Source organism: Myxine glutinosa, chromosome 1, assembly GCF_964187855.1.
Source record: "Myxine glutinosa chromosome 1, kmMyxGlut1.1, whole genome shotgun sequence".
NCBI lineage: Eukaryota > Metazoa > Chordata > Myxini > Myxiniformes > Myxinidae > Myxine > Myxine glutinosa.
This window is the reverse complement of record NC_136261.1, coordinates 410,357,817-410,369,930: the sequence shown is the minus strand read 5'-3', so window position 1 is coordinate 410,369,930 and position 12,114 is coordinate 410,357,817. Positions and strand designations below refer to the sequence as shown.

The 12,114-nt window shown below is 48.4% G+C and overlaps 1 protein-coding gene across 2 annotated transcripts in view; it reads right to left on the bottom strand.

Annotated features, from left to right (window-relative positions):
- Positions 1-6,343: 6,343 nt before the first annotated feature.
- LOC137416472 (uncharacterized) overlaps positions 6,344-12,114 on the bottom strand; it is a 47,844-nt gene continuing 42,073 nt past the window's right edge. For both annotated transcript variants that reach the window (XM_068102074.2, XM_068102072.2), the window contains one exon: positions 6,344-8,736. In XM_068102074.2, the coding sequence (XP_067958175.2) occupies positions 8,120-8,736 (617 nt within the window). In that variant the 3' untranslated portion in view covers positions 6,344-8,119. The remainder of the gene's footprint in view (positions 8,737-12,114) is intronic.

The following is a 12,114-nucleotide window of genomic DNA, read 5'->3' as shown; positions in this document are numbered from 1 at the left end:
AGCCGGGGTGGGATTGGAACCCCAGGGTGGTAGTTTATAGCTGGGGTGGGATTGGAACCCCAGGGTGGTAGTTTATAGCTGGGGTGGGATTGGAACCCCAGGGTGGTAGTTTATAGCTGGGGTGGGATTGGAACCCCAGGGTGGTAGTTTATAGCTGGGGTGGGATTGGAACCCCAGGGTGGTAGTTTATAGCCGGGGTGGGATTGGAACCCCAAGGTGGTAGTTTATAGCTGGGGTGGGATTGGAACCCCAGGGTGGTAGTTTATAGCCGGGGTGGGATTGGAACCCCAGGGTGGTAGTTTATAGCTGGGGTGGGATTGGAACCCCAGGGTGGTAGTTTATAGCTGGGGTGGGATTGGAACCCCAGGGTGGTAGTTTATAGCTGGGGTGGGATTGGAACTGGAACCCCAGGGTGGTAGTTTATAGCTGGGGTGGGATTGGAACCCCAGGGTGGTAGTTTATAACTGGGGTGGGATTGGAACCCCAGGGTGGTAGTTTATAGCTGGGGTGGGATTGGAACCCCAGGGTGGTAGTTTATAGCTGGGGTGGGATTGGAACCCCAGGGTGGTAGTTTATAGCTGGGGTGGGATTGGAACCCCAGGGTGGTAGTTTATAGCTGGGGTGGGATTGGAACCCCAGGGTGGTAGTTTATAGCTGGGGTGGGATTGGAACCCCAGGGTGGTAGTTTATAGCTGGGGCGGGATTGGAACCCCAGGGTGGTAGTTTCTAGCTGGGGCGGGATTCGAACCCCAGGGTGGTAGTTTATAGCTGGGGCGGGATTCGAACCCCAGGGTGGAAGTTTATAGCTGGGGTAGGATTCGAACCCAGGGTGGCAGTTTATAGCTGGAGCGGGATTGGAACCCGTGGTGGTAGTTTATAGCTGGGGCGGGATTCGAACCCCAGGGTGGTAGTTTATAGCTGGGGTGGGATTCGAACCCCAGGGTGGAAGTTTATAGCTGGGGTGGGATTGAAACCCCAGGGTGGTAGTTTATAGCCCGGGGCGGGATTGGAACCCCAGGATGGTAGTTTATAGCTGGGGTGAGATTGGAACCCCAGGGTGGAAGTTTATAGCTGGGGTGGGATTTGAACCCCAGGGTGGAAGTTTATAGCTGGGGTGGGATTTGAACCCCAGGGTGGAAGTTTATAGCTGGGGTGGGATTCGAACCCCAGGGTGGTAGTTTATAGCTGGGGCGGGATTCGAACCCCAGGGTGGAAGTTTATAGCTGGGGTGGGATTGAAACCCCAGGGTGGTAGTTTATAGCTGGGGCGGGATTGGAACCCCAGGATGGTAGTTTATAGCTGGGGTGAGATTGGAACCCCAGGGTGGAAGTTTATAGCTGGGGTGGGATTGAAACCCCAGGGTGGTAGTTTATAGCCCGGGGCGGGATTGGAACCCCAGGATGGTAGTTTATAGCTGGGGTGAGATTGGAACCCCAGGGTGGAAGTTTATAGCTGGGGTGGGATTTGAACCCCAGGGTGGAAGTTTATAGCTGGGGTGGGATTGGAACCCCGGGGTGGTAGTTTATAGCTGGGGCGGGATTGGAACCACAGGGTGGTAGTTTATAGCTGGGGTGGGATTGGAACCCCAGGGTGGTAGTTTATACTATAGCTGGGGTGGGATTGGAACCCCAGGATGGTAGTTTATAGCTGGGGTGGGATTGGAACCCCAGGGTGGAAGTTTATAGCTGGGGTGGGATCCGAACCCCAGGGTGGTAGTTTATACTATAGCTGGGGTGGGATTGGAACCCCAGGGTGGTAGTTTATACTATAGCTGGGGTGGGATTGGAACCCCAGGGTGGTAGTTTATAGCTGGGGCGGGATTGGAACCCCAGGGTGGAAGTTTATAGCTGGGGCGGGATTGGAACCCCAGGGTGGAAGTTTATAGCTCGGGTGGGATCCGAACCCCCGGGTGGTAGTTTATAGCTGGGTTGGGATTGGAACCCCAGGGGGGTAGTTTATAGCTGGGGTGGGATTGGAACCCCAGGGTTGTAGTTTATAGCTGGGGTGGGATCCGAACCCCAGGGTGGTAGTTTATAGCTGGGGTGGGATTGGAACCCCAGGGTGGTAGTTTATAGCTGGGGTGGGATTGGAACCCCAGGGTGGTAGTTTATAGCTAGGGTGGGATTCGAACCCCGGGGTGGTAGTTTATCGCTGGGGCGGGATTGGAACCCCAGGGTAGTAGTTTATAGCTGGGGCGGGATTGGAACCCCAGGGTGGTAGTTTATAGCTGGGGTGGGATTCGAACCCCATGGTGGTAGTTTATAGCTCGGGTGGGATCCGAACCCCCGGCTGGTAGTTTATAGCTGGGTTGGGATTGGAACCCCAGGGTGGTAGTTTATAGCTGGGGTGGGATTGGAACCCCAGGGTTGTAGTTTATAGCTGGGGTGGGATCCGAACCCCAGGGTGGTAGTTTATAGCTGGGGTGGGATTGGAACCCCAGGGTGGTAGTTTATAGCTGGGGTGGGATTGGAACCCCAGGGTGGTAGTTTATAGCTAGGGTGGGATTCGAACCCCGGGGTGGTAGTTTATCGCTGGGGCGGGATTGGAACCCCAGGGTAGTAGTTTATAGCTGGGGTGGGATTGGAACCCCAGGGTGGTAGTTTATAGCTTGGGCGGGATCCGAACCCCAGGGTGGTAGTTTATACTATAGCTGGGGTGGGATTGGAACCCCAGGGTGGTAGTTTATAGCTGGGGTGGGATTGGAACCCCAGGGTGGTAGTTTATACTATAGCTGGGGTGGGATTGGAACCCCAGGGTGGTAGTTTATAGCTGGGGCGGGATTGGAACCCCAGGGTGGAAGTTTATAGCTGGGGCGGGATTGGAACCCCAGGGTGGAAGTTTATAGCTGGGGTGGGATCCGAACCCCAGGGTGGTAGTTTATACTATAGCTGGGGTGGGATTCGAACCGCAGGGTGGTAGTTTATAGCTCGGGTGGGATCCGATCCCCAGGGTGGTAGTTTATAGCTCGGGTGGTATCCGATCCCCAGGGTGGTAGTTTATAACTGGGCGGGATTGGAACCACATGGTGGTAGTTTATAGCTGGGGTGGGATCCGAACCCCAGGGTGGTAGTTTATACTATAGCTGGGGTGGGATTCGAACCCCAGGGTGGTAGTTTATAGCTCGGGTGGTATCCGATCCCCAGGGTGGTAGTTTATAGCTCGGGTGGTATCCGATCCCCAGGGTGGAAGTTTATAGCTGGGGTGGGATCCGCACCCCAGGGTGGTAGTTTATACTATAGCTGGGGTGGGATTCGAACCCCAGGGTGGTAGTTTATAGCTCGGGTGGGATCCGATCCCCAGGGTGGTAGTTTATAGCTCGGGTGGGATTGGAACCACATGGTGGTAGTTTATAACGGCAGGATTCGAACCCTGGCTCACCTGCGTGAAATGTCAATAAAAACCGTTTTGAGGAAAAATCCTTCCGATCTTGGGTGAAATGATTTATTTGACACTTGACGAACGTCGTTGTCGTTTTGATAAACATCAGACTACGTTCGTATTTCGATCGTTACCCTCGTCAGACGAGAGAGTATTGCATGTGGATCCGTGTGTTTGTTTGTTTGTCTGTGCAGAACGTGATTACGTCTATTAATTACACAAGCCCATTTGCAACCATAAGACAATTTCAACTCTGAGATCCCGAAACCCCATAAAGCCTTTAGAACCCTAACACCCTTTAAGACCACTAAGACCATACACAGATGTAACATCCTTTAAGACTCTTTAGAACCCTAATAAAACCCCAAAGAGCCTTTACAACCTGAAGACCTTTTAAACGGATTCAATCGTGAAATGTTTTGGAGAGATATGTTTTCGAGCAGTGGTTTCCCCTCCCCTCCTCCCCCCTATATTACATTATTAACATTATTTACAACACAACTGAGATTTTTAATTGTTAAATCTAATTTTTCTCCTGGTATTTTACCTTTCAATACAGTGACCTGCCCAGGTAACTCCGTTATCTAAATCATTCAGCAGGTCAACCAGTTCATCCGTGACCACCAACCTGTCTGAGATGTGAAAGTTCATCCGTGACCACCAACCTGTCTGAGATGTGAAAGTTCATCCGTGACCACCAACCTGTCTGAGATGTGAAAGTTCATCCGTGACCACCAATCTGTCTGAGATGTGAAAGTTCATCCGTGACCACCAACCTGTCTGAGATGTGAAAGTTCATCCGTGACCACCAACCTGTCTGAGATGTGAAAGTTCATCCGTGACCACCAATCTGTCTGAGATGTGAAAGTTCATCCGTGACCACCAACCTGTCTGAGATGTGAAAGTTCATCCGTGACCACCAACCTGTCTGAGATGTGAAAGTTCATCCGTGACCACCAACCTGTCTGAGATATGAAAGTTCATCCGTGACCACCAATCTGTCTGAGATGTGAAAGTTCATCCGTGACCACCAACCTGTGTGAGATGTGAAAGTTCATCCGTGACCACCAATCTGTCTGAGATGTGAAAGTTCATCCGTGACCACCAACCTGTGTGAGATGTGAAAGTTCATCCGTGACCACCAACCTGTCTGAGATGTGAAAGTTCATCCGTGACCACCAATCTGTCTGAGATGTGAAAGTTCATCCGTGACCACCAATCTGTCTGAGATGTGAAAGTTCATCCGTGACCACCAACCTGTCTGAGATGTGAAAGTTCATCCGTGACCACCAACCTGTCTGAGATGTGAAAGTTCATCCGTGACCACCAACCTGTCTGAGATGTGAAAGTTCATCCGTGACCACCAATCTGTCTGAGATGTGAAAGTTCATCCGTGAACACCAACCTGTGTGAGATGTGAAAGTTCATCCGCGAACACCAACCTGTCTGAGATGTGAATGCTTGGGTTGCCACTACGTCAAGTTGAGCAAGGTGGGCTAGTCCACCATCAGCTGGGTTTTTGTTGCCAAACAAAGCATAGTCCTGTTTTGTTACCAAACCCAGTTACCATCAACTGGGTTTGTTACTGTGATCTCGCTTTACCATCAACAGGGTTTCTTACTGTGCCATGTTTTGTTACCATCGACTGGGTTTGTTACCATAAACTAGGTTTGTTGCTATCGACAGGGTTTGTTACTGTGATCTCGCTTTACCATCAACAGGGTTTCTTACTGTGCCATGTTTTGTAACCATCGGCTGGGTTTGTTACCATAAACTAGGTTTGTTGCTATCGACAGGGTTTGTTACAATGATCTGTTTTGTTATCAACTGGGTTTGTTACTGGGATCTGTTTTGTTTTCAACTGGGTTTGTTACGATCGACGGGGTTTGTTACTGTGACCTGTTTTGTTACCATCAACTGGGTTTACCATCGACAGGGTTTGCTAGTGATCTGTTTTGTTATCAACTGGGTCTGTTACCATCGACAGGGTTTGTTAGTGATCTGTTTTGTTATCAACTGGGTTTGTTACAGCGATCTGTTTTGTTATCAACTGGGTTTGTTACAGCGCTCTGTTTTGTTATCAACTGGGTTTGTTATTGGGATCTGTTTTGGTACCATCAACTGGGTCTGTTACCACCAATGAGGGTTGTTACTGTGATCTGTTTTGTTACCATCAACTGGGTTTGTTACCATCAACTAGGTTTGTTGCTATCGACAGGGTTTGTTACAATGATCTGTTTTGTTATCAACTGGGTTTGTTACTGGGATCTGTTTTGTTTTCAACTGGGTTTGTTACTGTGACCTGGTTTGTTACCATTGACAAGGATTGTTGCTGTGATCTGTTTTGTTACCATCAACTGGGTTTGTTACCATCGACAGGGTTTGCTACAGTGATCTGTTTTATCAACTGGGTTTGTTACCATCGACAGAGTGATCTGTTTTGTTATCAACTGGGTTTGTTACCATCGACAGTGATGTTTTGTTATCAACTGGGTTTGTTATTGGGATCTGTTTTGTTACCATCAACTGGATCTGTTACCACCAATGGGGGGTTGTTACTGTGATCTGTTTTGTTACCATCAACTCTGTTTGTTACAGGGATCTGTTATGTTACCATCAACTGGGTTTGTTGCTGTGATCTGTTTTGTTACCATCAACTGGGTTTGTTGCTGTGATCTGTTTTGTTACCATCAACTGGGTTTGTTGCTGTGATTTGTTTTGTTACCATCAACTGGGATTGTTACCATCGACTGGAGTTATATGGATCTGTTTTGTTACCATCAATGGTGTTACCATGTTACTGTGATCTGTTTTGTTACCATAAACTGGGTTTGTTACCACCTACAATAGTTAATGTAACCTGGGTTTGCTACCATTAACTGGGATAGCCATCGTCGGCTGGGTTAGCTACTGCTAACAGGTTTTGTTACCATCAATGTCATATAAAATGTTGCAAACAATCCAATTGGTGCTCACTGCCCTTTTTGAGATGTAATTTGAGCAAATGACATTCAAAGATCACGAGTGAATCAGAAAAATAAATGAAGGTTGTGTTTACAAAGGTGACAACGGTACCTGTGACCAAAAGGAAAATCGAGTTAAACGTTCGGCCATTCATCCAATATATGGGCCAGAGTTGTTAGGAAGTAAAAAAAAAAAAAGAATGCATCACACTCGATGTGGAAAACAAAACATACACCCAAACCTGTACTACACTCCCTACAGAGCGTCGATGCTGCCAAAGCAGTTCCTTGGCAAGGGTTATACTGGGTGGTTTGCCATTGCCGTTACAGCGTTGTTTCCCATGCTCTATCTTTGTAAATGCCGAGCCTCAAGCAAGGAAGCAGCACGTACTATTTTATAAAGTTTTTGGCATGACGAATCCACGACCGCATTTTTCAGGGTACAAGTCGATACCTTTTTCTCCCGAAAGTCCGGGCTTCAACTTGTAATCAGAATCGACTTATCTATGGTTAAACACATTGAATTGCATTATTAGCAGAAAAAAAAAATGCAAAGTCTGATATTTTCTGAAATAAAATTCATAATTGTAAATTTAAAACACAGTACATCAAATCAATAAAGAACGCAAATGGACAATTAAATTAACAGTTACAGGGGTACTCACCAAAATTTCGGGCTGAGTTAGATTGTCGGGAGAGGTGTGGGTGTGGAGTGGAGGAGTTACAGGGAGGGATAGACAGGCCTTTGGGTCTCAGACGGACTGCTCGAATAATTTGTGGCTGGGAAGGCAAAGGGGAGGTAAGCCTGGAGATATACTGTGCTCCCCTCGCCCTGATCGGGCTTCCGGATGAGTTATGTGGTGAATCTGGAATAGAGGAATCTCCGATTGAGCTATCGAACGGGCCACGGCGAATCTGGAATAGAGGAATCTCCGATTAAGCTATCGAACAGACCACACCAAATCTGGAATAGAGGAATCTCTGATTAAGCTATCGAACGGCCACGGCGAATCTGGAATAGAGGAATCTCCGATTGAGCTATCGAACGGGCTACGGCGAATCTGGAATAGAGGAATCTCCGATTGAGCTATCGAACGGGCCACGGCGAATCTGGAATAGAGGAATCTCCGATTGAGCTATCGAACGGGCCACATCGAATCTGGAATAGAGGAATCTCTGATTGAGCTATAGAACGGGCCACAGCGAATCTGGAATAGTGGAATCTCCGATTGAGCTATCGAACGGGCCACGGCGAATCTGAATCAGAGAAGTCGTGGTGCAACCAGAGCGCTTGCGAAATGCGAATACATTATTTGTACAAAGACTAATCTTTTGTTAAGAAAACTAAGAAGGCCAATCCTATAGTGCTGATAATGATCCTGTAGTTTGTTGTAAATATTGTATCTCTATATACTCAGCATCGACTTGTCGGCTGCAAAATACGGTTAATGTTTTGCTACAAGATCAAAAATAAACGTCTTCAATCATTAAACAAGAGAAAAATGACCACAGTGTGGTCACCAGCTGCGACGTGTAGAATCATGAGGATATCCGTTGCAATATGTTCTTACCTCATACCAACGCACGTCCGAGTGTATCCGAGTGTATGCGCATGCGCTATTCAAAAAGGCACCCCAACAACAAGAACAACAACACATTCCTCTCATAGAGCTGCTCGTCGCAGCTAAAAACACCAACACGTATGAATAAATATTTAACAGGCGCTTCAAGCTCAGACAAGGCAATCCATACTCATGACTGGGTCATGTGTCGCCGACTCAAACGTGGGTAATCATGTGTTTCTTAAAAGAGGCTGACTTACGGAACCCTTTACCACACTCTGCACATATGTAGCGAGGCTCCTGCTCGTGGACCACCCTCGTGTGTCGCTGACAGTTTGACAACACCGTGAACGTTCTTCCGCACACCTTGCACGTGTGTGGGCGCTCCTGGTTGTGGATCATTCGGTGCCGTTGACAATTGGAGAGGTCGGTGAACGTCTTACCGCAAACGGTGCATTTGTACGGCCGCTCCCCGGTGTGGGTCCGGGTGTGCCGGCGAAAAGCCGACGCGTGAGAGAACGTCTTCGTGCAGGCTGTGCACTCGTAGGGGCGTTCACCTCTGTGAATTCGTTCGTGTTGCTCACAGTGCCCTGATTGGGTGAATCCCTTACCACATACGTCACACGAGAAAGGCCTCTCTCCAGTGTGTGTCCGAGTGTGGCTCAGGAAATTGCTTTTGTCGTCCGTACTATAGGGACAATCCGTGCATTTGTACTTTTTATCACTGGAAACAGGTCGGTGTCTCTCCATGTGCATCTGAACCGCGGCCTCCGTACTGAAGGTGTGAGAGCATATGCTGCACAGGAACTTCCTGATGAACTGAGTAGGTCTCCCTGTCAAGGTGGTTCAAAAGAGAAAAACAAAAATGAGTCGGTTCTCATAGTCAGGGATTAATATGCTCAAAGGTAACTTCTAACGCTATACCAAAAAATAGGGGCAATACCCCTGGCGCTCACGTGGTAGAATAAACAGTATACTGCACCGACTAAAGGTATTTTAAACCAATTTCAATGGTTGCTAGAAGACAGGGCAGCAGGTAGAATCATACTGACATAATCATAAGACTTTAAATAAACACACAAAAAAAATACCTATTTTGGGGGGCAACTCTCCCTCCCCCCAACCCCATATACCTCCTAAGACCCCAATTTTTCTAATGCCTTGAACAAACATTCGTACATCATGGGTTATTAAGGTTGTGGTGAAATTTCATTGAAATTGCGTGTGTAGTTTCTGAGAAGAAAGCAAACACCTATTTTGGTGGGCAACCCTGCCCCCCCCCACCCCACCCCCCATAGACCCCTAAAGGGGCAGATTTTTTCTTAATGCCACGAACATACTTTGATTCAATGAAATTGTGTGTTTAGTTTCTGAGAAGAAAGCAAATATCTATTTTGGGGGGCAACCCTGCCCCCCCCCCCATAGACCCCTAAAGGGGTAGATCTTTTAATACCGTGAGCAAACTTTGGTACATCATGGGGGGTGAAGGTTGTGGTCGAGTTTAACAAAATAGTGTGTGTAGTTTCAGAGGAAAAAGCAAATTCCTATTTGGGGGGGGGGGGGGGGGGATGAGGGAGGGGGAGGGCGAGGTCAAACCTGGATGCACTTTGACCCCTGTAAACCCCTTTAGACCTGGATTTGTTTAATGCCATGAACAAACTTTAGTCACAACACATACCATTTGTGCCAAATTTGGTCGCAATCCCATCAGCGGTTTCAGAGAAAAATGGTTCAAGTGTTTACGGACTGACGGACAGACAACGCACCATTGCATAAGCTCCCCTGAACTTCGTTCCAGGTGAGCTAACAAGCTTGATGGTGGTGTGTTGGGTCGCTCTGGAGTGAAGGAGGGTCTGGAGGAGAGCTGACTGGAATATGCGACACCTTGGGCCAGCGGCACTCGTATGCCATTCTTAAGCGTTTGATTAAAACTCAACTCACCTGTTGATGTGCGTGTGGTAGATGGCTGTGCGGATGTGCTTGATCCCCCTGTTGCTGAGGAAAGTGGAGAGCTTGGCAGAGATGAACTGTGGCCCATTATCTGTTGTAAGGATAATGGGATACCGGACTTGAGGCAGCCTCCACCAGGAGATTCTATTCTCCAGGATGTTGATTATTGGCTGGGAGGTGACTGAGCCCACCAGAAAGACTTCAGGCGACTTGGAATGGAGTTCAGACGACCACGAGGTAGCGCTAGTGGTGGCATACTCCATGGATTTTCCCACAGATGATCATCTGCAGGTGCTCCCTAGGTTAAGACGGTCTGATCAGCGGTTGCAGGGGTGGTGGGATAAGTGGCCGGTTTTTCCACTGAGCAGGAAGGCTGCACAATCCTGGACTATTACCTGAACATCGTGGTTGATACAAGGCCACCACACAATGTGCCAGCCCTGCAGCTTCAAATCTGACAATACCTAGGTATCCCTCGTGCGTCACAGAAAGCACTCGTGCACACACAGCGCACAGTACGACTGCGAAAGATGGCAGAGTGTGTGTGTGTGTGTGTGTGTGTGTGTGTGTGTGTGTGTGTGTGTGTGTGTGTGTGTGTGTGTGTGTGTGTGTGTGTGATGATAGCAGTGAGGTCTCTGCTGCTAGGGTGTAGGAGAACCTTGTGGTAGCCATTTTTGTATGCAAAGTTGAGGCTCATGGAGGAGCTAGAACATAGAATACATCAGGACATAGCAGAACAAAAGGAACACCAACAGCAGGGTTTCGGAAAAAATACAGGGAGACTTGGACAAATAAGGGATGTGGGGAAGAATGAGGCATAGGTCAGGTTGTCAACTTGTCAACCACCAGGATGTAGGGGTGGACACGTTTTGTCGCAAGTCCAGTATACTGAAGATTGTGAAGCCGTATAAGTTGGTGGCGAGCTCTTTTGTTGTCGGAAGTGTGTATTTATCCAGGATGATGGAAGTATTCACGGAGCACACATCCACGACAATGCAGAGTCCTCCTGACTTGTCTTCTTTACTTCTACACGGTTGGAGATCCAGGGTGAGTGCATTTTTGGCCTCGATAGCGGGATCGACATTTGGCTGGTGAATGAAGTCGGAGAGGCAGCCCAGGCCGGCCGTTGTCGCTGCTGAGGGATGTCCGTGCCACAGTTGTCGGTCAAAGAGCAGGCGAGCCCCATGGAGAGGTTGAGATCCAGGAGGTAGGCCCCCTTGCGCATGATATGAAATGGGAAAACCGGCAGAGACCTGGTACTGTAGCACAATGGCAGCTGCAAGGAACCCAAGACTTCAAATATGGCCTGTCCGTAACTACTCAGAGCAGTGGAGGAGCGCTGTAGTGGTAGGTGCGTACAGAACTGCTTGTAGGTATTGAAATTGAGCAGAGACACCTAGGCCCCAGTGCCCAGGAGCAAGGGTAGGCAGACAGCGCATCTTCAAGCCAGTAGGCCTGGAGAGCTCAGTGAGGATTTTGGCCGGTGCCGGGTGTTGTTGCTTGGCAGGATCTGCTGCTGGGGGCAGAATGACATCACCTGGCAAAGTGGTTCACCTTATTGCAGGTTTGCCTATGTTCGGGGCAGTCAGTGGCCTTGGCTTCATATCTGGTGGACGCGCAGTTTCCACAGCGCTGCCTAAAAGCAAATGTGGCGTTACTGCGCATGCTGAACAGGGAGGCAATGGTCCGTGTCCTGTCGAAGTGAAGCAGGTAGAACTCTCTGCAGTGCAGGTTCAGTAACTGTAGTAGGTGAGGGAACCTCAGCAATTTTAGCAGCACCTGTTCGAGCAGCCAACACTAGGTACGCTAGCTAATTGATTGGCTGAGGTCAGAGTTAAATCATCGCATCCGAGCAACAATCTCTCTTAAGTTTACGAAACAGAAGGTTCAACAAGCGACTTGCACCTGCTCTCAAACATGCCCTCTCGATAACTAACGACCATTTATCATCAGGTGAAGAAGCAGAACCATTTTTAACGTACTTCATACAAATTCACCAGGGTAGGAACTTTCAGGCCCCGGTGTATGGAAAACTTTTTTTTAAATGTTTCCACCGGCTAAGTAATTGATCCACAAGATAGCGCTCATCCGAGCTTTCAGCTACCGGGTGCAGGTGCACAAGTCTCCCATAGGTGTGCCTTGGTCCCACTCACAGATAGAAGCTCAACTTGTTCCTTAATCACTGGATTCCTCAAAACCTTTCACCGACAACCAAATATCTTCCTTTTATTACTTGCAAAATCGAAGATTTTTCAAGTATA